This window comes from Siniperca chuatsi, linkage group LG9 (genome assembly GCF_020085105.1).
Source record: "Siniperca chuatsi isolate FFG_IHB_CAS linkage group LG9, ASM2008510v1, whole genome shotgun sequence".
In the NCBI taxonomy this organism is placed as follows: domain Eukaryota; kingdom Metazoa; phylum Chordata; class Actinopteri; order Centrarchiformes; family Sinipercidae; genus Siniperca; species Siniperca chuatsi.
The window spans coordinates 26625511-26649163 of NC_058050.1; the positions used below are offsets into that span (position 1 = coordinate 26625511).

Sequence of the window (23653 nt, forward strand, 5' to 3'; positions counted from 1 at the left end):
TCAGTAACCACTACAGATTCAGAAGGCAAATAAATGTTCTACACATCTGGATCAAACTTTTTCAATTCCATCTAAAGTAAGACTGCAAGAGACAGTAAGACTGTATCTGTATGTGTTTATGTCACAAACATATCGGTAATTGGATTTAAACCGAACACGTGTAGGCCCTACACCGAGTGCTGTTCTAATCATCTACACTGCTTCATTTTCTGTGTTAAATTGTTTTCTGACACACTACTCCCTTGTATGTACATGTATAGGTTAGCTGCCAGCAAAATACACAACATTTTATATTTTAACCACGTACCTAAATTATAATAATATTAATGCAAAAATTGGGATGCTGTTTGCATCTGTTAAGAGCTCATTATATAATCATATCTGAATAATGATTTTACATCTCCAGCACATAGAGCGCATTACACACAGTTAACTTGGCAGCATACTCCAAATGAAGTCTAATTCAGTGTGTTCTCATATGTAAAAGGGCAGGTTATGACAAAATGAAGCACCACATTTGGCTTTGATCATCACAGAGCTAGCTTGCAGAACAATGTCACAGGATAGGCTTTTCAGGCTGCCAATGTTCACTTTACTGTTCCTTTTGATAAACCTCCGAGTCACTCTCATCATGACTTCTAAGCTTCTTGCTCTGGTTGGATACCATTAAACACCGAGAACACTCTCAATCTAATTCTTTTTGGAGTCGACTGCCAGCGTTAGACTAGAGGATCCCAGCTTACCTTTTTGGTGGTGTACTTCTGCTTAGTGGTGTCAGTGCTTCGCAGCTTGTGCTCTACGCGGTCTCTGTTCTCCAGCTTTTTGACCTTATAAATCCTGACCAACCAGTGCTCGGAAGTGAAGGCTTCCTCCAGGTGCTTCAGCTTTATGTCCTTGTTGCCGATCTCAGCATTGCGTGTTCGGTCAAAGCCTGGTGGCGTCCGGAAGTCCAACTTAACAGAAATGAAGACAGATGAAGTTTGTCTAAATCCTATCTGTCCATTTTAAACTATTTTGTCAAGCTCATTGTAATAACACAGTGGTCTTTGTAATCAATTATTTTGTCAGTTAGCTAAGCATACACTGCGCACTGATTATTAATGACGACATACCTGCATTTCTCCAAAGCGGTAGTAAGACATTTTGTACATAAGGCAGTTGAGTAGGGTGGGGGAACCAGCTTTGTCCACTCTGAACTCTCCCTGCGGGGTAAAGTAGTCACTTTCCTGGGTTGAGAGGCAAGATAGGGAGACATGGAGGGAGAAATAAGTGAACTCGCACACACTTGGATCCATGATTGAATTTTCTTTTGCAGCCAAACAACTTAAAGCACACTTGGTTACCAATCCCTGATTTCCCTCAGCATTTCCCTCTCAGAGAGCACATCAAACATTCATATGAATTCCACTTTGCAGGCATCCACCATCTCTGCAGTAAATACTTAACTGCAGTACGCTCACCTTCTTTTTTATTTTTCCTGACAGAAGTTACACACTAAAGTGACTGAAATACAGTATGTGTGACGTCTCTCACCCTGATGTCCCTGGGGTGTTCCCCCTCTGCGATGCGCACCATCCACAGGAACTTGTTGATGTCATCACCCGAGTAGCCAATCACCCCTCCAAAGATGATCAGGACATAGTCAACATCCAGTGACCTCATGATTTCATAGGCTGCAGTCTCATTGGATGACATGGCTTTGCCCACCTGTATAAACACGAAGCCATGGCAGTTTTACAATTCATTTCCATTCAACAGAACTCGCCTATAAAACTACATGACGATTAAAGGGGCTACTCAGCCTGTGAAAACAGTTGAGCAGTGGCTTTGGAGGAGCTTCATCAGGTTTGAGAAAATAACCCTGATGATGTCATCATGATCTCCATTTGGGCCTCCTTTACCAGGCAGGAAAGAGACGCTATCGAGTTGCATTATGGGAAGTGCAGATTTCAGTGTTTTTGGAGCTTGACCCATATTAGTGACTAAAAGTAAGGATATCTCCGTATTTGCTGCTTCTTTTTTAATGTCTAATGAGAGTCTAGTACTAAATCAATGGAGGGCTCCTTAAACACATGTTGTCCACTGTCATGTTTTCGAGTTCTCTCTTATGTGCAGTGCAGTGTAGTGATATGTTATGTCCACTTGGTGGTGTAATACACCAAGGCAACAAATCAACACTCTTGCGTTCCACATAGGGTTGAAAAACACTCAACTAGGAGCTGTTAAACTATGGAACCATGGATAGTGGAGGCAAAGAAAAGTCGAAAGTAGTAAGAAACACACAAACAAACATAAGGCTATAACAATAACAGTCACTGATTTTCATGTGGATCTTTGCCAATTTACAGCAACTATAATCGATATTTTTATAATAATGTATCAAACCATGTGAAAGAGTGATGAGCCTACAGAGAATTATCACCTGAATCTGCAGCTCCCCTCGGCTTTACGGAGCTTTATTGAGTGTTTAGCTGTCCGGCCCACAACTTCACTGTTTTGGTTCACTCTCACTGCTCTGAGTGTCGACCACAGCAGGCAGCTGTTTTCAGAGAAAAAGCTCTAAAAGCCCGCTGTACACTACCTGCTCTGCACCAACAGCAGCGACTAGCTGCTGAACATAGTGGAGCACTTAGCAGCTAAAGAGCCAGATATTTCCCTCAGGAGCTGGAGGAGACCAAACACAGAGCTAAAAGAGAGGGAATATCGGACTACCATTCACCATATCAACTTAAAAGGTGAGGACACGTCAAAATTGTGTTTTCTCCCCCCAAGTGGCCAAAAAAATCTGTTATTGCAGCTTTAAAACAACTTTGTTTCAGCAGCGTTTTTTTTTCTCTAAACTTTAAAACAATTGTAGTCTCCACGCCCAAGCCGAGACACCCCTTATGACATCATCAGGGTTATTTTCTCAGACATGAAAAAGCTCATGAAGAGCCACAGAAGAAATTTTGCAACTGTTTGCACAGGCTGTGAGGTACTCGCCATGACTAGTAAACTGACCCAACAGTGTTACAGGTACAGCTGCTCTCACCAGTGCTATGTGACTGTTGTTCCATGTGTTGTTGTCGACCAGCGTGGTTCTGTTTGCCATGCCTGCTATCTGGTAGCCGTAGTCCCACCAGGACATCACTCTGGCATGCTCGTCCGTGTTCTGCCTCAGCCAATAGTAGGCCTCCCTGAAGTCATCCAGGATGTTACGGGAGCTGGCGAGGGTGACGACAGTGGTAGGTACAGGATAAGTCATAAATATGTGTATTTGTACAGAGTATAGACTATTAATTATTAGACCAAGACTTAAGCCTTAAATATATACAGTATGTGCTGACATTGGCTATATGATTTTACTAAATAGTAAACCCCCTCAATGAATCCTGTGCCTTAAAAGGGTCAGTTCACCCAAATTACAAAAAACCCATTCAAGCTTACCTCTAGTGGCATCTATCCATGAAGACAATTTCTGTTTTATGTGCCCAGGTCTTGTGATATCTGTCTCTGAGATTCTGCTAATACAATGCAGATGGACAAGCTTGGGGCCCCTGAGGAACAGCCTCTATTTGAAGTGACTGTTATAAGCATTTCTTGTTGTCCCAGGGCTGAGGCAAATAATACCGATAACGTTTTTTAAAAATCCATATCTGCTGGTACCAAGTCTGTTCTGATAATTATTGTTATTATACTTGTTCATTTCCCCCTTATACAGCTGTACAGTGTACACTTAGGCTACAGTAAGACTACTTTTACATTTGTAAAGCAATTTAAATGAGTTTGACACCAAATTAGCTCTGCTTGAAGAAAACAGAACCTGCATTACAGCTTCCATTTGATGGTGGTCTATTATATTTAGTATATTATGCTGCAGTATTTTGTGTGATATCTGTGGATAGGAGTGTCAGTGTGGATCTGCTGGGTAATGATTTAGACAGCCTCACAAAATGGTTTAAACCAAACAACAGAACTTTAGAGTTAGCTTTAAACTACAAAATAACAAGGTAAAAAGAAGCAAAACCATCTGCTAGGTAGCAGGAGGGGCCTTTTAGTTATCTGTGTCAAGGGGCCCAATGTCTCACAATCCGTCCAAGCTCACAGTACTGAAAGAGACTATTTCTTCATTAGAAAGCAATTCCACTGAAAAGTGATGACAACACGGTCTGTTGATTAATGGGAACACAGTTTCTGGAAAGACGCTACTGTTGAATTTTTTAAATGTCGTTTTTCATTGCTGTGAGCTCTGCAAGCAAAACTCCACTGTATTAGTGCGGAGGCAGAAACCTCAGAGGCAGGTACAGTAAGTTGAAAACCTGGCCAACCTGCGTGACTACATACCACAAGAGGTAGGTGAAAATAATTGTTATTTGGGTGAACTGACCCTCTACAGAGCCTCTAACCCTACAAGAATCCCATTAGTATGGCTGTCAGTGGTTTAGTGGCCTCAGATAGTTTCACTGGCTTGTGCTCTTGTGAATAATACAACAGAGTTGTAAACAAGAATCCTTGTTTTTTGGTACGAAAATGTTCAAACTTAAAGACAGTGAAAATGTCCTATTAGCAGTTTTCTTTCCGGACTTACTGGCATTGTTAAAACCCCATAATGGTATAACCTTAGTTTATATGACATATGGGAAATGCACATGTTGTCATTATTCTCACCCATCATGGTTGTATGACGCCAGTACTACACTGGGGCTGGAATAGGCGTTGCTGGTGACCCAGGTGCAGTGGACGGCGAACATCATGAGCAGCATCAACATCAGCATGGTGACTATGGACTTGATGTTGGGGCCGAGGCCCTCCTCGGTCTTCTCCTGCTCTGATACGTGTTTACGCACCTTACCAGCCTGCAGGGGACAGCACACACCAACAGGACACCATTTGTAAAGGTTACTGAAACTCTAACAAGACAGGAGTGCTGTAAAAATGAGCCGATAATATACTAGAAGACTTAATTGTCCCCGGTGAAAGAAGTCTCTCTTCAGGAGACCTGTGACAGGTTGGTAACACATTATTCCCACTGTATCGATTTGGAAGAAAAGCAGCAAAAGGACGATGAAAACATTGGACATCAGTGCTATTTGGTTTCCCTGAGGAAGGAGGAGAAGTAGAGTAATGTTTTTTACTATAAGATCCAACCAACAAGACAAGTGCTGTTCAGTTGTAGTTTTTGTAAATGGTGATACTGGGGATGTTATTTTAGTGATGTCCTCATGTTGTGGCCTTTTGGTTATAGATATAAGATGGCTAGCTTTGGCTATTGTGTTACACTGACCATGTGTCCACAAACAATAATGCTTGGTGACTTATGTATTGCCTCTTGTATTAAAAGACTTTTGTACAAGTGGCTAAAAAATAAATTTTTGATGTGAATAGGAAAGAAAGTCTGACACTTACGGCTTTTTATTTGTTTGAAAAGAATTATTTTATGATAGAAGACACAACTGCAAACAGACAAGGGAAGCTAAAAGCTGGTGAATACTAAGGCCAGGTCTGAAAATGTTGTATTTTTTATTTACTTAAGTTTATTTGACTTATAGCAGCATTAAATGAGTTTTGGCCACTTGGGGGAAGAAGAACAAGTTGTAAATGCAACACTGACATATTACTATGATATTAAGTTGTTGTGGCTAGCGTGTTAGCAAACAATTGTTGATTTACACATCCAGCAGACATGGAGCAGCTTTAGCCTTCATCTGGAGATGTGTTTGTGGCCCCTTGGTTAATGCATGTCTATTATTCAGTCTCTTTCTAGTTCTGTTATGGCCTCAGCAAATTCCTGAAAAGAATATCTGGCTTTTTAGTTGCTAACTTTGTCTGACTGCTGTTTGGTGGGCAGGCAGTGTGCAGTGGTTTATCAGAGCTTTTACATTGAAATCAGCTGCCTACTGCTGCTGGAAACAAGGCTGATAAGAGCAGTGAGACTGAACCAAAACAGCACAGTTGTGGGCTGTAAAACCAAAACAATGGGCTGAAAAACACTAAATCGTTCCATAGAGTCCTTTCACATTACAGATAGTCATCTGACCCAGTGTTATTATGAAGATATTGATTAGTGCAGCTTAAAATATTATGCATTCATGTTGTATATTGTGTATGTAATTAAAATATTTTTGTATTCATTAAAAAAGAGGAACAGGGACATTCTGACTTTTGAAGGTAAAAGGACAGAATCATCCTTGTGTAGCTTTGAGAATGTCAATCTATATTACACATATAATATAGTAATCTTTTGTGCGTTTTAAGAGACATTAGTCATGTAACAGCATCATTTTTAATTTGATAAGAAAAAAGTCTAACACAGTCTGTAACATGAACTTTAACAAACTTGGTAGTTCAATGTACATCAAAGGGTGACAAAACTGCGACACATCACACACATTCTGATGACCGCTGACCTTGTCATAGAGGTTTCCAGCGTTCTTCCTGTCGTCCTCGTCGCTGCTGTCCTCTGCAGGCGGGCTTTGTCTCTTCATGTCGTCTCCCAGGTAGTGTTCAAAGACGCTGGAGAAGGCCACCGCCGATAGCATGCACACCACCGGAGTCAGGGTCAGCATCAAACGCACCATTACGCCGGCAAAATATACAGCACTGATGGCATACAAGGCCACTGGTGTGAGAAAAGCAGAGAAAGAGAGAGATAAGGAGGTTACAGATCACCAGGATGTTACGATCCAAGCTTGGTGAGTCTGATTTCATTTTATTTATTTATATATACATATATAAATAAAACTTCAATCCAATCCAATTTACTTGAATTTAATGCTGTCGAGTCATATTACAGGTGCACTGCCTCTCTACTCTGTTGTCATGCATTCCTTTCCTATGTACTAATACTATGCCACTGCTTAGGGTAGAGCTCACTGGCAGGTGGACACAGGGTCTAAACAGAAAATGTAACGACAGAGAAAAAGGTACACCACATAATCAAACACTAACCCAAACGTGTTTGTCTGTGCATGTGAAGCTGTTTTAATGGAGTGTTTTCAGCTGGATGAACTGAGATCAAAGAGTCTTGAAATGAGTAGGAGGCAACAGGTAGAGAGCAAGATAGAGATGAACACAGAAACCTGACAGAGACAGAGCGGAGCAGATTAAGCAAGTAAACGAGAAAGCAGTGCGGGGGGCATGCAGAAGACTGCACTGTATGTTGGCAAGAAGAGACCGACCCCAATTTCATTGGCCAATTTTAGCTCATTATAGATATACTGTATACATCATATCTGTGTATCTGTGTCAGCTGATAAGTAACAAGAACTTGCAGTACAGAGAGTAAAGATATGTTTTGAAAAGGCGTTCTTGGTTCCTGTAGCTTGCACTGAATGGACAGAACCAAAAATGAATCATTAGTGACAAAATCCATAAATAATGCTTATAATAGAGGCTTGTCCACACGACTTCATTTAATGTTCAGTAGTTTATCATGGTTCTGATTTAAGAAACAACTAAGTTTTATACTGCATTTTTATGTTATTCTTCTTATCTTAACTTACATATATTTTGTTTTATTTGTGCTGATGTTTATTATAAATACTAATTCGCGTTCAAGTGAAGCTGTTTAAAATGTAGTGTTATATTAGCGGTTTGCTGTTGTAAGCGTATACTTTACTTTCTAATCAAACAACTTACTACAGTACACACAGCCAGATTTAGAAACAAAGCATATGCATGACAACGACAGCAGCATCAGCCAGCAAGAGACTAAACTGACAATGTCAGACAAAGTTAATGAGGAAAAACAGAAAACGGAACGGGACGAACAGTGAGGCTTATACACTCATAGGGATTTTCTCATTCAAGGGCGAAACGTTGTTTTGGGAGATGCAGTGGCAGCCAACTTGCCAATTCAGATTTTTTTTTTCAAAAAAGAAAAAACAAACTATAAAAGCTTTTTTTTTTTTTTATAAATCACAGCTCGAGTGATGGTGAATTTTTGAGGGCGACACCAATATTGATATTGGAATGTACTATGTGTGATATTTCAGAGTTGAAAAATAATCTTATCAAAACTATTTTTTTTTTGACAAGAACAAATACAAAGCTCTGTATAACCTCTATACTCACATATATAAAAATGCAGCCCACAAACTTTTTTTTTCTTTTTTACAAATCTATACTAATAAATTCTATAAAATATACTGTAATAAACATTAAACAAAGTAGTGTGTGGTGTGGGCAAGCTGTATTTTGAAATTTAAATACATTTTAAATGACCTAGGACTGACATGTACACCGATACTGATATACAGCATCTGTCATCTGTCACATACTGGCAGGTCATATGGACCATGCCAATGTATCAGTCAGGCTCTACAATGTAAATGCATAACTCTCTTAAGCATATAAGCACAAAAGAAACATTGATTTCTCAATACATTTCTTAAGAACCACTATGGAAGGACATTTTTTCACTGTCATGGCACAATGGATGAAAACATTCCTGTGGCATTTTCAGTTAAATCAGTCAACAAAAACACCAAGTAATAGTACACAGTGCTAAACGGTTCCAGGAGTGAATATGCACAGTCCAGGATGGGAAAATGTGACTCATGAAATATACTGACAAATAATACACAACATAATAGAAAATGTAGCTATCAAAGATTTGTATTTGCACATACACGATTCATTACAAAACAAATAGCACTCTAATCTTTGTGAGCACCAGTAATTCTCAAACTCACTGTAGATTGGATGTTTCGGGAACTCTTCTGAAAACATGTTTGTTTTAGAATTTTAATATAGAACCAGACTAGCAAGTATTTTCAGAACCAAATTGGAAAAGGTCAAGCTTTCTAGATTACTGGTCATTTCAAAGCAACTATATTTGTATGGTTTAAGGGTTACCATTTGGTGAGGAAGAACAGAGGATGCAGCTGAAAGCCCTGCAAAAGCTAGTACATGGACCATGAGTTGAAATTTTTGTTGTCAATTTTTGTGTTATTGTCAAACTTTGGTTTGCAAGGTCAAGAATGAACTTTCATACTCAAATATATAACGTACAACATGTTATCAAAGCAAGACTTCCAATGTTATAATGTCAGCTCCACATTACTTATACTGGGTTTATATTATTAAAGAATGTGATCATGAAAAGGACAACACATATTCATCAATCTAATGCTCAAGTTTCACTTATCAATCCTTCAATACTGGTTCACAGCCTGATTGTATTTAAAGGACAACTGAGACAAGTTTCATGACCTTTGTCAATAATGGTGTTCTAGTTTTTAAAGAAAAAATCGACTTGGTCCATGAGTCGCCTCTTACCAAAGACACGTTCATCGTTGATGTTCTTAATGCAGAACCAGAGGCCTGCTGGGAAGGTGCAGACGAGGATGTGAAGGTCAAAGAAGAAGGACACCCAGGTGGTGGGCTGGTGCTCAGATACTGATGCTATAATGGGAATATGGATCTTAGCATAGCTGTGGATAACATGGAGGACAGAGAGACGCGAGACACCACAGAAAAAGCATGGTTAGGCAAAGGAAGAGAACAAGGTCTTTATAATGACGGTATTAAATTGTGAATGTATTCGTTTCAAACAACCTTTTTCTTTAAGATAAAAAGCACAACAGTTAATTCTATTCCCTTTAATTTCCACTTGAATAATTCTAAAATGTAAAGCTGATAGTAAAGCTGTGAGATCGTATTCAGAGTGGGGTGACTACGGAAATCAAGTTTGGCTGATGTCAGTTATCTTGGGTCAGAGGATGACCTCATTACTTTTACCGCACTGCAGCAAAACTTAACTTCCTTTAAAGAAAATACTCAGGCGTGTGCACAAACACACAAACATATGTACACATACACTCGGCGAGAGTTTTAGAGTTTTACAGCTGATGCTGCAGTCTGGCAGTTCTCTGTAAGCCCTGATCTGGGAGGGGAGAAGCATGAACTATTTTGGATTTTATGATGGGGCTGAGTGACGGGGTGACTGACCACAAAAACAGCTAGATAGAGGCGAAGGCAAAGCTGCAGCACTTGGTATGCATTTGATGTGTCTGTTAGATCTGGCTAAAATGCGAGAATGTTGACTGAAAGATTAACGGAAGTCATCTCCATTTGTAAAAATAGGTAACGACTTTCATTATCATTGTCCCCTTGATCTTTTATTAAACACCTGCTCTGAGATGGACTAAAGCTGAATAAATTCAAAGTTGGACTTCATAGTAAATCAACCAGTGGACAAGGTGGAATAAATCTTAGATGAAACTTACTCCCACCCCCGCCACTTTCTGTCTCACACAGTTTAACAGATGTTTAGGTAAAGGCGCTACTGTACAAAATGTAAATCTAATTGTTTATCAGCACTGCTGTCAAGTACTTTAAATCCAGTGCAAAAGTACAACACATCAAGTGTGATGACTTACCCAGTATCCCAGAGGGAGTAGAAGCGCCCACTCCATGGAGCAATGTACCCTGAAGGTGAAAACACACACACACACACACACACACACACACACACACACACACACACAAGCCATACGGACTCAGTTAGAATGTACTTACAAGTCCATTTAAACAAACGCACATCTAACCACCACTGACTGGTGTGCACACAGTGTAAGCTGTCACGCATCGGTGGAACGCGTAATTGGTTTGCAACATTCCTCCTGCATGTATTGATCATATAATTACTCTGTAATATGCTTGTGTTGTTGTGTTTTGCAGTGCTGCACACATGATGAGTGGCTGTAATGAGCTCTCTCTGGCCTGCTGTCCACTCAGCTCGGCAGTGCAATGATAAATGAGAACACATAAACTAATCACCATTGTTAGATAGCCAGTAGGTGATCCTATCATAGATAATAGATGTGGGATGTCAGTGGATGGCTGATTCTAATCATAACCTGCTTTTGTTTTACATATAGCATTGTGATGGCTGTGAGAAATTGTCCGACAGCCAAAGCCATGAAATTTGGCCCGATCTGTGACGGAGTTATCGTGCCACAAAAGAAACTAAAATGTGGCTGCTTCATTTTCAAGTTTGAACGAGTTGTTTTTCCTGCTGCAGAAAATGTATTTCAGAGCTATTCAGTCGACCAACGTTCCAAAAGACAATGTGAACCAACCTGTGTATGTCAGATAGATGACAGAGAGAAAAACCACTCCAGCAGCCAGAGAGACTCCCAGGAAGAACAGAGTCTGGAACTCCTGCCTGGTCAGTCTGTCCTTCAGGTACTGCAGGAAGGCATAGACCTGAAGCAGCACAAACACACCTGCAGAGATACAGCACAAATAAGACTGGGGTAAAAATCTGAAATATACTCTTTGTTCAAGGAGCAAATATACATCTTTGTTTCCACTGGCCAAAACACTGATAAGAACAACCAATAATGTTGTTTTTAAAACTAAGGTATAGAGTGTCACAGAGAAAGTAAAAAAGAAAAACACAACAATTTGGATAACTATGTCTTTATTGTTCTTTTTTTCTGATTTGCTGTTTCTAATGTACAGTAAATCAGCTACCGAAGCATAATTAAAAACCTTTTTTGTTTGCTTTTTATATTATTTAAATGTTTATGTGACAGAAATGAGTATTTAACAGCAATTAAAGGCATCACATCCACTTTACCTGAGTGTTTCAGTACTGTGCATGTCTGAAAGATTTAAGGCATCTCTGCAGGTAATATTCGACTCTGCACTTTGACTTTATTTCCACGGTACTCTTATTGTCCTCCATGGCAGCACTGGCACAGCCAAACTGCTGTGGGCGCTGACATTATGAGAATTGTCTCGGGTGAATGGTCCAAGATTAACTCATCATGATGACATACTCTGGTTTGAGGGCTCAAACACAGATTGCATTTAAGGATCTAATTTTGTAGCAGATGTGGTCCCGATTAGAAATTTTAAAAATGATACACTGATACTTTAAAGGATAGGTTCACCTTTTTTTTTTTAAGTCTATCTTAAAACAATACTGACGTACATGTATGTAACAATAAAGTTTCCAATGTACATATGGGCATTTGAGTACTGTATTAAGATTAGACTTGAAACTTGAGAGCCTGTCCTTAATCTGCAGTGTGACAGTTGTACACGTTAAATGTCGTTTTAAGTAAAAAAAAAAAAAAAAGAAAGAATGTTTTTGCACTGAATGTCTTAAATTAAGATTTACTCCATAGTCGTGCAGTAAACACATATTATTGGCTTCCAATGCAATTTTCCACTTTCCACCCAGACCACAGGTTATTGGTTACTGACCTGCTGCGGCCATGTGTTCACTGGTCCTGATTGGCTGAAAGCCCACAAAGGGGATCTGCATGGACAAGACCAGGCCGATGATGTAGAAGGTGCTGTAGGCTGGAGGGAGAAACAACCAGTTAAAACCAGTTAAAGACAAACCACTGCTTACTTACTTGTGAGCACATTCAACTGACTATTCATTCACTCATTCACCTTTAAAGATTTACATCAAGGTAACATACTGTTTTACTGACTGTATGACCCCCCCCCGTCCTATTCTGAATCTTGCAAATGCAACCACACAAAGTCCTTGACTCAGTACACAAGAACAAAATGCCTTTTGAGCTTAAATCATGACTGACAGTCTAAGAGCGATTAAGCTTCAAGTTCAAACGATTTACACACTTGGGAGTCAGCGGCATAATCAGACAACAGGCTCGCTGTGAACACTCCAACTAAACCTGAAAAGTGTTTCAAACAAGCCCTCAGGGGTCAGAAACACTGAAACAAAGCTTCAACAACAAAAGCCCCCAAACAAGCGCTGCTGGTCGAATACTGCCACAGCACAGCCAATGAAATAAAAGGGTTAGTTTTCTTCAACAAACTGCAGTGTGTTATACACACTAGAGACACAAGCTGAGAAATGTAGACACACAGAAATGGCACAACAGGCTAGAAATCTTTTTATTAGCTAGATGTGTTGACTTTGTCTGACCACATGTGTGTTGGGATAAGATGAGGCAGAAACAAGAAGTGAAAGGTTTCTCTTTGCTCTGAGTTTTCCCTCAAACTTTACACTTACTTATTAGATTTTTAGTGCTCTCATTTTAAAGTGACTGATGTCTTAAAGCAGAACATTAAGTGGAATTATTATTCCGTGTTGAGAAAAGGGACGGATGATGACGTGGTCGTCACTCTGCAATACGAGTGAGGACTCTAATCTCCACTCTTTGCTCTTCATCTGTGGCTGTGCTTAAAATAAATTTGTGAGGCTGAAGCCTCACCAGATCACACTAAAGGGACTCGTGTGTGTGTGTGTGGGGGGGGGGGGTCCTACACCAATTTGCATCTGGGCACAGAACCTAACCTTAACTCTCTCCCCTGCTGTCATCACAAGTAGACATGATTATATTGCTGTTCTGTTGGAGCAACACATATTTCGAATGATTTTGTATCGTGATTATCTCATCACCTTAACAAGACTGGAAGGGAAAAAAATCTTCTCAAATATTCTGCTATCCATGTATGTATTTTTACTCCTTCCTCTGCAGTCCTTTAGATATGACAGTCATGAAGCCCCCCACACCGGACTGTTTTATTTACATTTAAAAGCAGCAGATCCAAGGTTGTTCTGTTTTGACTTAATCACTTTCTCCCTCCATGGCTGTCTTCTGATGATGACAACATTATTAGGAATGCCAGAGCGAGGAAAATGGAAAAAAGATTGCTGCTGACCAGGACTGTGTCACAAACTGCTCTATAAAAATGGCTCTGGTAAATGAATGCAAGGAAACACCTTTCTTCACCAGCCCTTTAACTGTAATTATATGCATATTTACACTGATATAAGCAGTAGTGGGGGAAGTATTTAGATCCTTTACTTAAGTAAAGGTAGAAATACCACACAATAAAAATACTCTGTTATAAGCAAAAGTCCTGCATTGAAAAAGTTACTTAAATAAAAGCATGTAAGTATAATTAGCAAAATGTAAGTATCAAAAGTACTCAATGCGGAAAAATGGCCGGTAGTGAGTGTTTTACTATTATATATTACATTATTAGATTATTATTGCTGATGCATTATTGTGTAAGTGCTATTTTACAGTTTTAATTGGTTGAGGTGGAGCTAATTCAAACTATTATTGTTAGGCAGTTTAATCTATAACAACATATCTATAAGCTCCTCATACATTTTATAGGTAAAATCGTAACCTCTAGCTGTCAAATACAGTACAGTACTACTATAGATGTACTTGGTTACGTTTCACCACTGTTTCACCTGTATTTTAGAAATTTTCTGAAGATTTTTTCTGCTCTGAATGTACACTTGAGCTCTGTTAATGTTTAGTCCACTGTCCTGAAATACATAAAAATACATTTTTTTAGGCTTTTTTTTTTAAGGCCTCTGATATTGTTGCATCTTGTATCTCAGTGTGTGGTCATAATGATGATAATGTATGTGTATAATGAGGTCAGTTGTACATTCATCGCATTTTTGCGAGTTACAGTCATCATTGGCAGTGCCGTTGAGGATAAGTTGCTACTGCAGTGGTGTTTCTGCACTGCACCTCTCAGAGACCACTTTGCAGTCAAACTGTGTCCAAACATAAAGAAGCTGGAGATGCTCGATTTAAACTGCAAACACAGGAGGAGTGAAATTCTGAGGCTCAACAGTCAAAACAGCCAATACACTCCAAAACATAATAACAGAATGTAAGCCATGATGTACACGTCTTAACAATGCAGCTTTTATCTGCGTACCAAGCCTACAGTCTAAAAGTCAAAACCTAAACTGACAAAAAAAAAAACAACAACTTTAGAACTTGAACACTTATGTAAGGAAACAGAAAAAGATTTTTTTGACAGTTTAGAATACATGAAGGTTAAATTAAAGAATAAGGCTGGCGTTATTTTATATTTTTCTTTGACAAAATAATTTTGACTCATGACAAAATCTATCTGCTGATAAAGACCATGATTTACGACTGAAAGCTATGTAAAAAGCTAGTATGGGAGTTAATATTATTTTGCAAAACTACTATTTCCAAGGAAAAGACGGAACTTTCAGGCACAACTATGTTTTTCTTATTGTCAACAAATTCCATCAAAAGACCAAAACCAACAGTGCGTTCGTCTCTCAATACTTTCTGACTTCGCTAACCTGTCTGTGTCACTCAGTCCCAGCCTGTTGGTTACTACTGAAGGCAAAAATCTTCAAAAATGGGTCATAAATATAGAGTTTCATTTTTTTTTAAATAGGAAGAATATTTCCTAAAACAGGTGGCAACTGTAGTTTTTAGCTAACGGCACGGATTAATACACACATTTGGTGCTCTAGTGAGTATTTGGGGCAGCAGGACGGTGTGTGGGATTGAGTCAAAATGAACTACAGTGTGTGTGTTCATGTTAATGAAGGAGCATGTCACCCAGTGCAACAGTGTGGCTCACTGATGTGTTTTTAATAGTTTTTGGACAACAATGGAGCTCTATGGCACAGAGGAAGAAGATACAGTATATCAGGCTTTGGATACACACACAGTGTTTGTTAGTAGACCAGTTCATTGGTGGTTTTGGTCTTTTCATGGAATTTGTTGACAATAAGTATCCCTGGTTTGGGTATTGATGTACTTTTTGACCACAACAAAAAGACTTTCTTGCTACTCCTCTTCGATTTGTTGGTAAAAAGCAAAATCTGTATGTGGTAATGTCTGCAGTTTTAGCAGTTACCTAAAGTCTGCTGGAACTGCATCCAAACTGAAAAACATCTCATCAAGTCTAATCTAATCATTTAGTCCTGCTACTGGCAGCCAGGCAGCACAGCTCTGTAATGGATGAGGGCCCGGCGTCGGCCTGTTGAACGTGTCCCAGCAGGCTGCACATGGCACCAGCGATGTGATGGCCTGGACTGGTACTGAAACAAGCAGCCAAGCTGGTGCCCGTTAAGAGAGAAGAGGCATCTATCAGAGAAGTTTCTATTCTAAGTTTTCTATTCTGCTGCAGAGGAGACGCTGCTCATGAGATAATGAAATTCCAATTGGATTTCATCACAGTATTTCTGCTTTATTAGACAGGGAAGATGGAGCAAGAAGGGGCTGGTGTGTGACAGCAGGTCACAGACTGGACTCCAAATCACAGTACAAGGTAGGCATCACAGAACACAGTGAGCTATTACAACTTTGAACTAACTCAATTACTGTGTTGCTGCAGGCAGAATGTGCAGTGCTGGTCTTCAGAGAGAGACAGACACAGGGGGTGAGGGGAAAGGGGGGAGGATGAAGGAGGAAGGAGACCAAGGGAGGAAGATGGGAAAGTCCTCAGTATGGCTTCTCTTTGATTCCACATTTCACAGCTTTCTTGCCAAGTTAACCTTGTCCAGTTGCGTACGTTTTACGTTGTGATAGGTCATTATTTCCACAGGATTATGACCTGGTAGGGTATGTATGGGCTATTGATTTGGATCTGAAATAATGGTATGATGTTGCAGCATCAGTAGGAGGCTGTAAGCCTGGGGTCAGGACTTGATTCATGATCAGTGCGACGAGGGGAGCTCTTTGAAGGGAAGACGGCTTTCATCTTTTTTCCTTCTCTTTTTTTTCCCCCTGTCTGCATTTCCACTTTCCATCTTTTACTTCTATCACGAATCTCTTCCGCCCCTTCTCTAGGGGATGTGTATAAACCTGATATCTGTCTCATTACAGACACATCAGCTGCTAGCAGATGCCATAAATTATAAGTAACAGTATTTATACAGTGCATATATGACAAAGAATAACAAGCTACTCTGTGTAGTACCCCCACATCAATGTGCATGGCTTTGAGTCTTTTGAAAGAGTAGAGAAAATCGAGAATGTGTGTGTGTGCATGCGTGCGTGTGTGTAGCTGCTGACTGTACAGTTACCTTGCCCTTTATGTTGTTTGTTTATGCTGGATGTGCTACACTGAATGTCAAATGAGCATAATTGTAAACCCCCAAGTCATCTGTTTAGAGCCTTGAATTAATGTGAACATAAATAAAGTATTCATGTGTAAGTTTGGGGGTGTGTGTGTGTACTTGTACTTGCTACATAATGAGGACTGAAACACGTTTTTTGCCAACAGAGTGAGGACATTTTGGCCCGTAGTTTAGGGTAAGGGGGTAGGGAATGCATTATGTCAATGACGGTCCTCACAATGGTAGAAGTACAAAAATGTGTGTGTGTGTGTGTGTGTGTGTGTGTGTGTGTGTGTGCGCGCGCTGCATCTCACCTATGTAGACTCTCCTACTGAAGCGCTGCATGAGAAGCAGGACAAATACATGAAGAGGAATAAGGTTGATGATGAACACGTAACCGCCCCAAGCTGAAACCTGTGAAACAAACAAACACACAATGAGTATTTAATAAGAGCATTTTTTTTTATTAATTTAAAGCTTTAGCAATAATAGTCATTGATAGAGGGGTGTAACTGTTTGGATTATGTATGCACACATGCTCACCTGCACAAAGATGTATGCACACACAAATACACAGTCACGTACACAGTTAGTTTACTGCTTCTTGTCATCATGGGATGTTGATCCCTGTTGAATCTGTGCAATACTTTCAACCGCAGTAGATAATATTGTAACCAGCCCACGAGTCCCTGTAGGCTGGGAACTGAAGGGTGGCTGTGTTTTCTCTCTTATTCACAACACACACACAATTCCATAATGAGACGGGTAGCAATAAGAGGGAGGGGGTGCAAAGCTTCACAGCCCACCTGAGAGCTGTGAAATCATTATGAGCTACAGCGTCAAGACTGCCATTCAGATTATGCTGTCGGTCCCAAAACCCTTAAAAAGGCACATGCATGCGCGCGCACACACACAGGTCAACACTTGTTCAGAACAACAGACACACACATGAATCTCTTTTCAAGCTTTGTGCTTATTGTCTCTAAGTGTCATGTAACTCCCAGGAGGTGAGCAGCTGCCAGAGAAGAGGCGTCACAGCTTACAGCGGGAGACGTTCAAATGATTCATCACAGTCTGACTGAATGATAGGTGAGTATGGGAAAAGGTTCCCCAAAAGATCTGTTTTTGTCTGATGAAAACGGCTTTCAATGACGTCAGGCAAACAAATGTTGATGGACATGCACGAATGCTGGATGTTAGCCTTAATCTGCAGAGAATCTGCGAGTGGGATGATCATTTTTGGGTGCTTCTGTGGTCTGTGTCTCAGAGTGAGCGTGTAATCTATATGTTGCTCTCCCTTTAGTTGACTCAGATTTGTGTTTAGTTTTGAAGTTAGCATTAGGGCAAGGTTTAAAGTGTCAGATGGGGACATGAATGTGGTCAATAAAAGCCCTCACAAATCTGAGTACAAAACAATATATACAAACGTTTTTGTGTGCGTGTTCTCACCATGTAGAAATAGGAGAGGCAGCATCCAATGGTCCAGAAGACCGATCCCGTCTTCACAGACTTCACCTGCAGTTTACATAGGAGAGCGTTAACCAACAACACACACACACACACACAGAGTCAAATCTACATCAGCTGCTTCCATAAAGCTGAGCTGCTCTATTCACTATTTTTTCCTTGAGGATTTGCTCTGTTGCTGCTTAGCCAACAGGGCTGTCTGAATTATTCATCATGTTTCCCCTCTTTAATGACCTGCACAAAGCAGAGCACCGTGTCCTACAAATCCTTACCGTCCCCAGCACAGTACACGAGAGATGCTAACGAGGGCTTAACAAGACTAACGAGGCCTGACTTAACGAAGGCACGGGTGGGAGGCAGTGCTATTGGCTGGATGAGAACGGATAATGGAGAAGCTGAGCCAATGAGATGTGGTGGATGGAAGGAGGCAAGGGATAGAAGGAAAGTTGAGGTAGAGTAAATGAGAGGAGGAGAGAGACTACGAGAGAGAAAGAAGGGGGTAGGGGTGATGCATTCACTGGAGACTATTATTAAAATTTTTCTGGTTTCCTGTCCAGGCATATGCCAGATCTTTAAGAGCTTTAAGTCCTGTGTGTTTACGTGTGTGATTTATTCATGGTGTGATTTATTTAGGATCTGATTAAAATCCAGAATACAGACAAGGCTTACTGTTCATCTTTAAACCAGGCTCTGCTATTCCCCATCTGTCCATATCACCAAACCACAGTAACTTCAGGGCTTCATAACTAGGATGGTGGATTCATTCTTTAAATCTCAGTGGTATGCATGAAATGTCGTAGTTGATCATGTTCACTGAGATAAAACATTAGCCCATATAGTCTCATGCACACTACTGAGGACCAGTGTGATGAATAAATCTGTAGAAGCATTTAGAGAAGCTTAAATCTGTGCTTAAAGGGAAAACGTCTACCTGAAAAAAATGTATATGTTTATGTTGATCACAAACAACATAAACAATGTTTTTTGATACTTTAATGTGTATTATGAATAAGACACTGGAACCAATATTTTGGGACTAATAGAATGTTTGCTGTGGTCTGTGAAACTACCCTGGTTAAAATAAAACAACTTGGATTATCTGCTTCTAGCATTAGGAAAAATCTTAAATGAACACTTAGCTTTACAAGATCCCACGAATGAATGTGAAGATAGTGCTATCATGGCACTTTCTCCTAACATTTCCTTTATCTAGTTCTACATAAAGGTTTAACTTCATATGCTACAGTAAAAATCAATTATCTGCATTCATCAATTTTTTAGCTACTTGGGGGCAGCGAAACAAGCTGAACATCTGTGACATTATCACCTTAAAAAGTTGTTATGGCGAACAGTTGCTTTCATTTAGAGTTGTGTTAAATGAGCTGCTAAATGTTCCACTATGGGGAGGCTGGGGGATGTTAAATCACACTGGACTGTTCTTACTGTGTATTGTTTCAGATGTCTATTTTTTTTTATTTATTCCTTATTGTCACCTTATTTTGTTTTTGGTGTTTGAGATGTGAGCTGCTGCAAAGCTGCCTTAATTTCTGCTTGGGGATTAATAAAGTACCTATCTACCTACCTACCTATCTATCTTCATCAGCTAGTCGCTAACTTTGTCTGTCTGCCGGGTAGTGTACAGTGAATCTATCAGAGCTCTTTCACAGGAAACGGCTGTCTGCTGTGGCTGGAAACAAAGTTAATGAGAGAAAGATTTGTGAATTAGAAAAAACATAACTAAAGCTTACATGGGCTAAAATGCACCATAGAGTTCAGGGACACTGCTAGCGTGGTTCTAGATCTCCAAATCACTACACCACCTCCCAGATTTGTTCCGCTTATTGTTTCAGCTTATTGAAAGCTTTTTCCCCATTTTGAAAAAAACTGTGCCAATCATAGCTTTGTAGGCGGGAGTAAGAGAGGAGACTTGGCTTTTCCTGTGCCTGAGTCAGAATAATGGTGACAGAAAATTGCCAAAACATGGCAACGAATGCAGCTATACAGGTTGTTGCAAGTCAACTACAGGGAATAACAATTCTAAAATGGCATATTTAATAAATAACCTATCCTAGCAACCACAACAGACACTTCTGTGCCAACTGAAAATGACTTTGGAGGGACAGATATGTCACTTGCTGCTAATTGGTTAGGGAAAATATAACCCTCCCGAGCAGAAAACTGCAAACATGAACACAATGTGTTCATGGCTCAATAATGAAGGAAAACAAAATGGCAATTCAGTCAGGCTAGGACACTGCCGAGTTGGGTGATAATTTTCTGTGGGACCGTCACTAAGAGCGAAGCCTTTCACATTACACATAATCATTCGATTCATTGTTAATATAAAAACACTGATTATTGCAGCTTTAAGTCATTATATTATTCTCCAGCTTCTAACAAAGAGCTGCCAGCTGAAGCAGCAATGAGAACTGTTATAAATAGCTGCATAATGGAGGGTTAGGACTATGGGAGGACTATTAAAATATGTATAGACGTACCCAGAGGTAGTAGGTGAACTGCAGGGCAAAGATGGCGATGCCTTCATTGTCGAAAGAGCCAGCCACGGAGCGGGAGATGTAGCCGGGGACGATGGCGATGAAGCAGGCTGCGAGCAGCCCCGCTCCCTGGTTCCACAGCTCCCTCGTCAGCAGAAAGGTGGAGATGGAGGTCAGGCCGCTGAACACCGGAGCCAGGAACACACACACGTCCCGGATGTGAACGGTGATGTGCAGCAGGTTGAGCACATAGTGGATGAGGCCCGCTGTGACCATCAAGCCTGGGTACACCTGGAGGAAGAGGGGAAACAGAGGGGAAGGGCAGTAATTACTCAGGTTCTATTTAGACAGGAAACACAAATCTATTTGTTCTGTAAAGAGTCAAGGGTAAGTCTGAAGAAAATTATTTTTTTCGTCTGTCCCCCACGTAATATATATATTTGATGTGATGAGAAGAGCACCAATATCGACACGCTAGCAAGGGCACTGAACAACTGAAAATGCTGCCTCATGCATCTTTTCGCTGCTGTGACTGTGAAATGCCATCATTAACAGTTTGAATGAGCAGTTGAATGAGCACAAAATTGTTTTTGAAATCACATTACAAACTCGTTGCTAGCTCACAGAGGTACTGGATTTACCAGCCTGCATCATTACCTCGAACACCAAAGTTCTGATGACAGCAAATATTACTCAAGTTCCTACAAACAAAACAATCTGTTAACTTGTTATTTGAAAAAAGCATATTTGAGTTTTCTTGATATTGAGGATGATAGCAAAGAGGTAAGCAGAGCTAAAGAAAGTCCAAATCAAAGCCTACAGTAACCGGAATGGAAATGAAAACTTTGTTTGCAGTTGGGTGCCTTATGTTGTTAAACATTTTTCCTGCCTCGAAATGAAAAAAAAAAAACTCAACTAAATAAAATAAACTGTCAAAATTGTATTAAATATAATCTTAGCAGCTGTTTAAAACAGTTACTGTTAACTCTGTCAGCTACAACTTACTGAGCACCCCCCTATGGTTTGCCTCTGCTAACCAAATACTGCTGCTATATAAATACAGTGAATGCAAAGACAATTTCAACAAACACTACAATGAAACATAAGACTGAGTGGCAGTATAATAGTGCAGTTTCTTAAGTACAATCGTCTTTGTCCTTATTTCAGTCTATGATGCAAAAGTGTTGCTTCAAAGTCAAAACAACATACTCTAAGCTGTTTTGTCAGCTAATGTGAATGTCCAAAAGTGCACTCTGATTAGGCCACAACAGTTAGCTCTCCCTTCATCAACCCATATAGACAGATCACACAGAGGAGTATCAAAATACGGAGGAGGTGGAGATAAGCATTCAGAGATGAGTTGTAGTGTAATGACGTGTTAAAAGTGACCCCAGTCTGTCTGTCCTTTAGCTGTTATGAAGACAGATTTTCTCCATGTGTCGTGTGAGTGCTCCCTGCTAACTCCCTCACTGTACTGTGAGAAATAAGGACAAAGAAAGGATGGGGCTGAGGCAGAAAGTACACCCACTTGCACAATCCCTCCCCAACCTCCTGATTCGACAGGACACACACACACACACACACACACACACACACACACTGTAAGAAACACTCACCGTGCCCCCTACTATCCTACCCAGAGGGTACCAGGCTCTTTCATCAAACCAGTTGAGGAACTCATAGAAGCCATTGGTGGTGAGATGGTGAGTCGACCTGTAGTTGAACCTGCAACATTGAGACAGAAAGAGGGGGCTGTCAGACAGGGCACACCACCAAAACCAAACAGAGCAGCTACAGAAGACATTAGTGTCTCACTGAAGTCAGTAAGCTCGGGTGTGACTTCAGGTTTTACCAGAACAATCGCTCAACTTCAACCAAACCTATCAACTGTCAACATCAAATATCTTAAAATTATTTTTAATGCTAATTTGTCCAAATGCAGCACTCTTGGATATTTTAGGATAATCTGCACACTTTTTGAGTACATTTTTAGGTGTTTTCACACCCAACTTTTCAAACAAACTCTGGTGCGTTTGCCCTTTTGGTTTGGTTCATGTAGGCTAGTGTAAAAGCTGTCAACTGAACTCTGGCGAGGACCAAACAACCAGACGAAGACCGCTTGAAAAGGAGGGTTTTGGTCCGGTTTGTTTGTAGTGTGGAAGTAAAACCAACCGCAGGAATATGTGAGAGGAAATGTGTGATTTTAGCATTAATTTAAGCACCCAGTACAAATAAATCAATCTGCTGATTGTGAACTGTGGAGAAAACAATCTCTTAAGCATCTACTATATTAGCAATCTATATTACACAAGGTCATTTGGCAACCACGGTACCACATGCAAGTAAGGGGTGGGATTTTCCCTGACACATCAGAAAGCGAAAAATGTTAAAACAGAGTTGTGTCCTACTTGATATTGTCCATCCACAGAATATCCACTGATATTCTTCATCTTAACCAGTTTTTACCTGTTCGTCATTATTCATGACATATGAGGTCCAGCTGCAGTCTCCACTAACAATGCAAATAATCAATGTTACTTGGTGAGCTCTTTGTGACACCCGAGAAGATAAACAAAGCTCTGCATGGCTTCATGTTTGTCTCCAGAAAATGAAAAATGACCCCCGCAGGTCCATGTAGTCACCAGAACTGACCAATGAATGAGTAACCTTGTGCTACATACAACTTCCAATTTACTTCTCTTTGTTCATTTGTAATAGTCTGTGTGAACAAGAAATGCACCAGAACTAAAAGGCAAAAATGCATACGTTTTTAGCATCGGTCCAGACCAAGTGAACTGACCAACAGGTGTGAAAATAAACTCTAAAAAAAACCAAAACAAAAAAACCCCCAGAAAAATAA

At 40.2% G+C, this 23653-nt stretch overlaps 1 protein-coding gene across 1 annotated transcript in view; it reads right to left on the reverse strand.

Annotated features, from left to right (window-relative positions):
• LOC122882233 (dolichyl-diphosphooligosaccharide--protein glycosyltransferase subunit STT3B-like) overlaps window positions 1-23653 on the reverse strand; it is a 61198-nt gene that overhangs the window by 3246 nt on the left and 34299 nt on the right. Inside the window, exons 2-15 of the mRNA XM_044209407.1 lie at window positions 22410-22518; window positions 20797-21084; window positions 18281-18346; window positions 17146-17245; window positions 12199-12297; window positions 11064-11210; window positions 10362-10410; window positions 9259-9413; window positions 6387-6598; window positions 4648-4835; window positions 3032-3203; window positions 1534-1707; window positions 1113-1226; window positions 744-953 (exon numbers count right to left, since the gene is read on the reverse strand). Of these exons, the coding sequence (XP_044065342.1) occupies window positions 744-953; window positions 1113-1226; window positions 1534-1707; window positions 3032-3203; window positions 4648-4835; window positions 6387-6598; window positions 9259-9413; window positions 10362-10410; window positions 11064-11210; window positions 12199-12297; window positions 17146-17245; window positions 18281-18346; window positions 20797-21084; window positions 22410-22518 (2083 nt within the window). The remainder of the gene's footprint in view (window positions 1-743; window positions 954-1112; window positions 1227-1533; window positions 1708-3031; window positions 3204-4647; window positions 4836-6386; window positions 6599-9258; window positions 9414-10361; window positions 10411-11063; window positions 11211-12198; window positions 12298-17145; window positions 17246-18280; window positions 18347-20796; window positions 21085-22409; window positions 22519-23653) is intronic.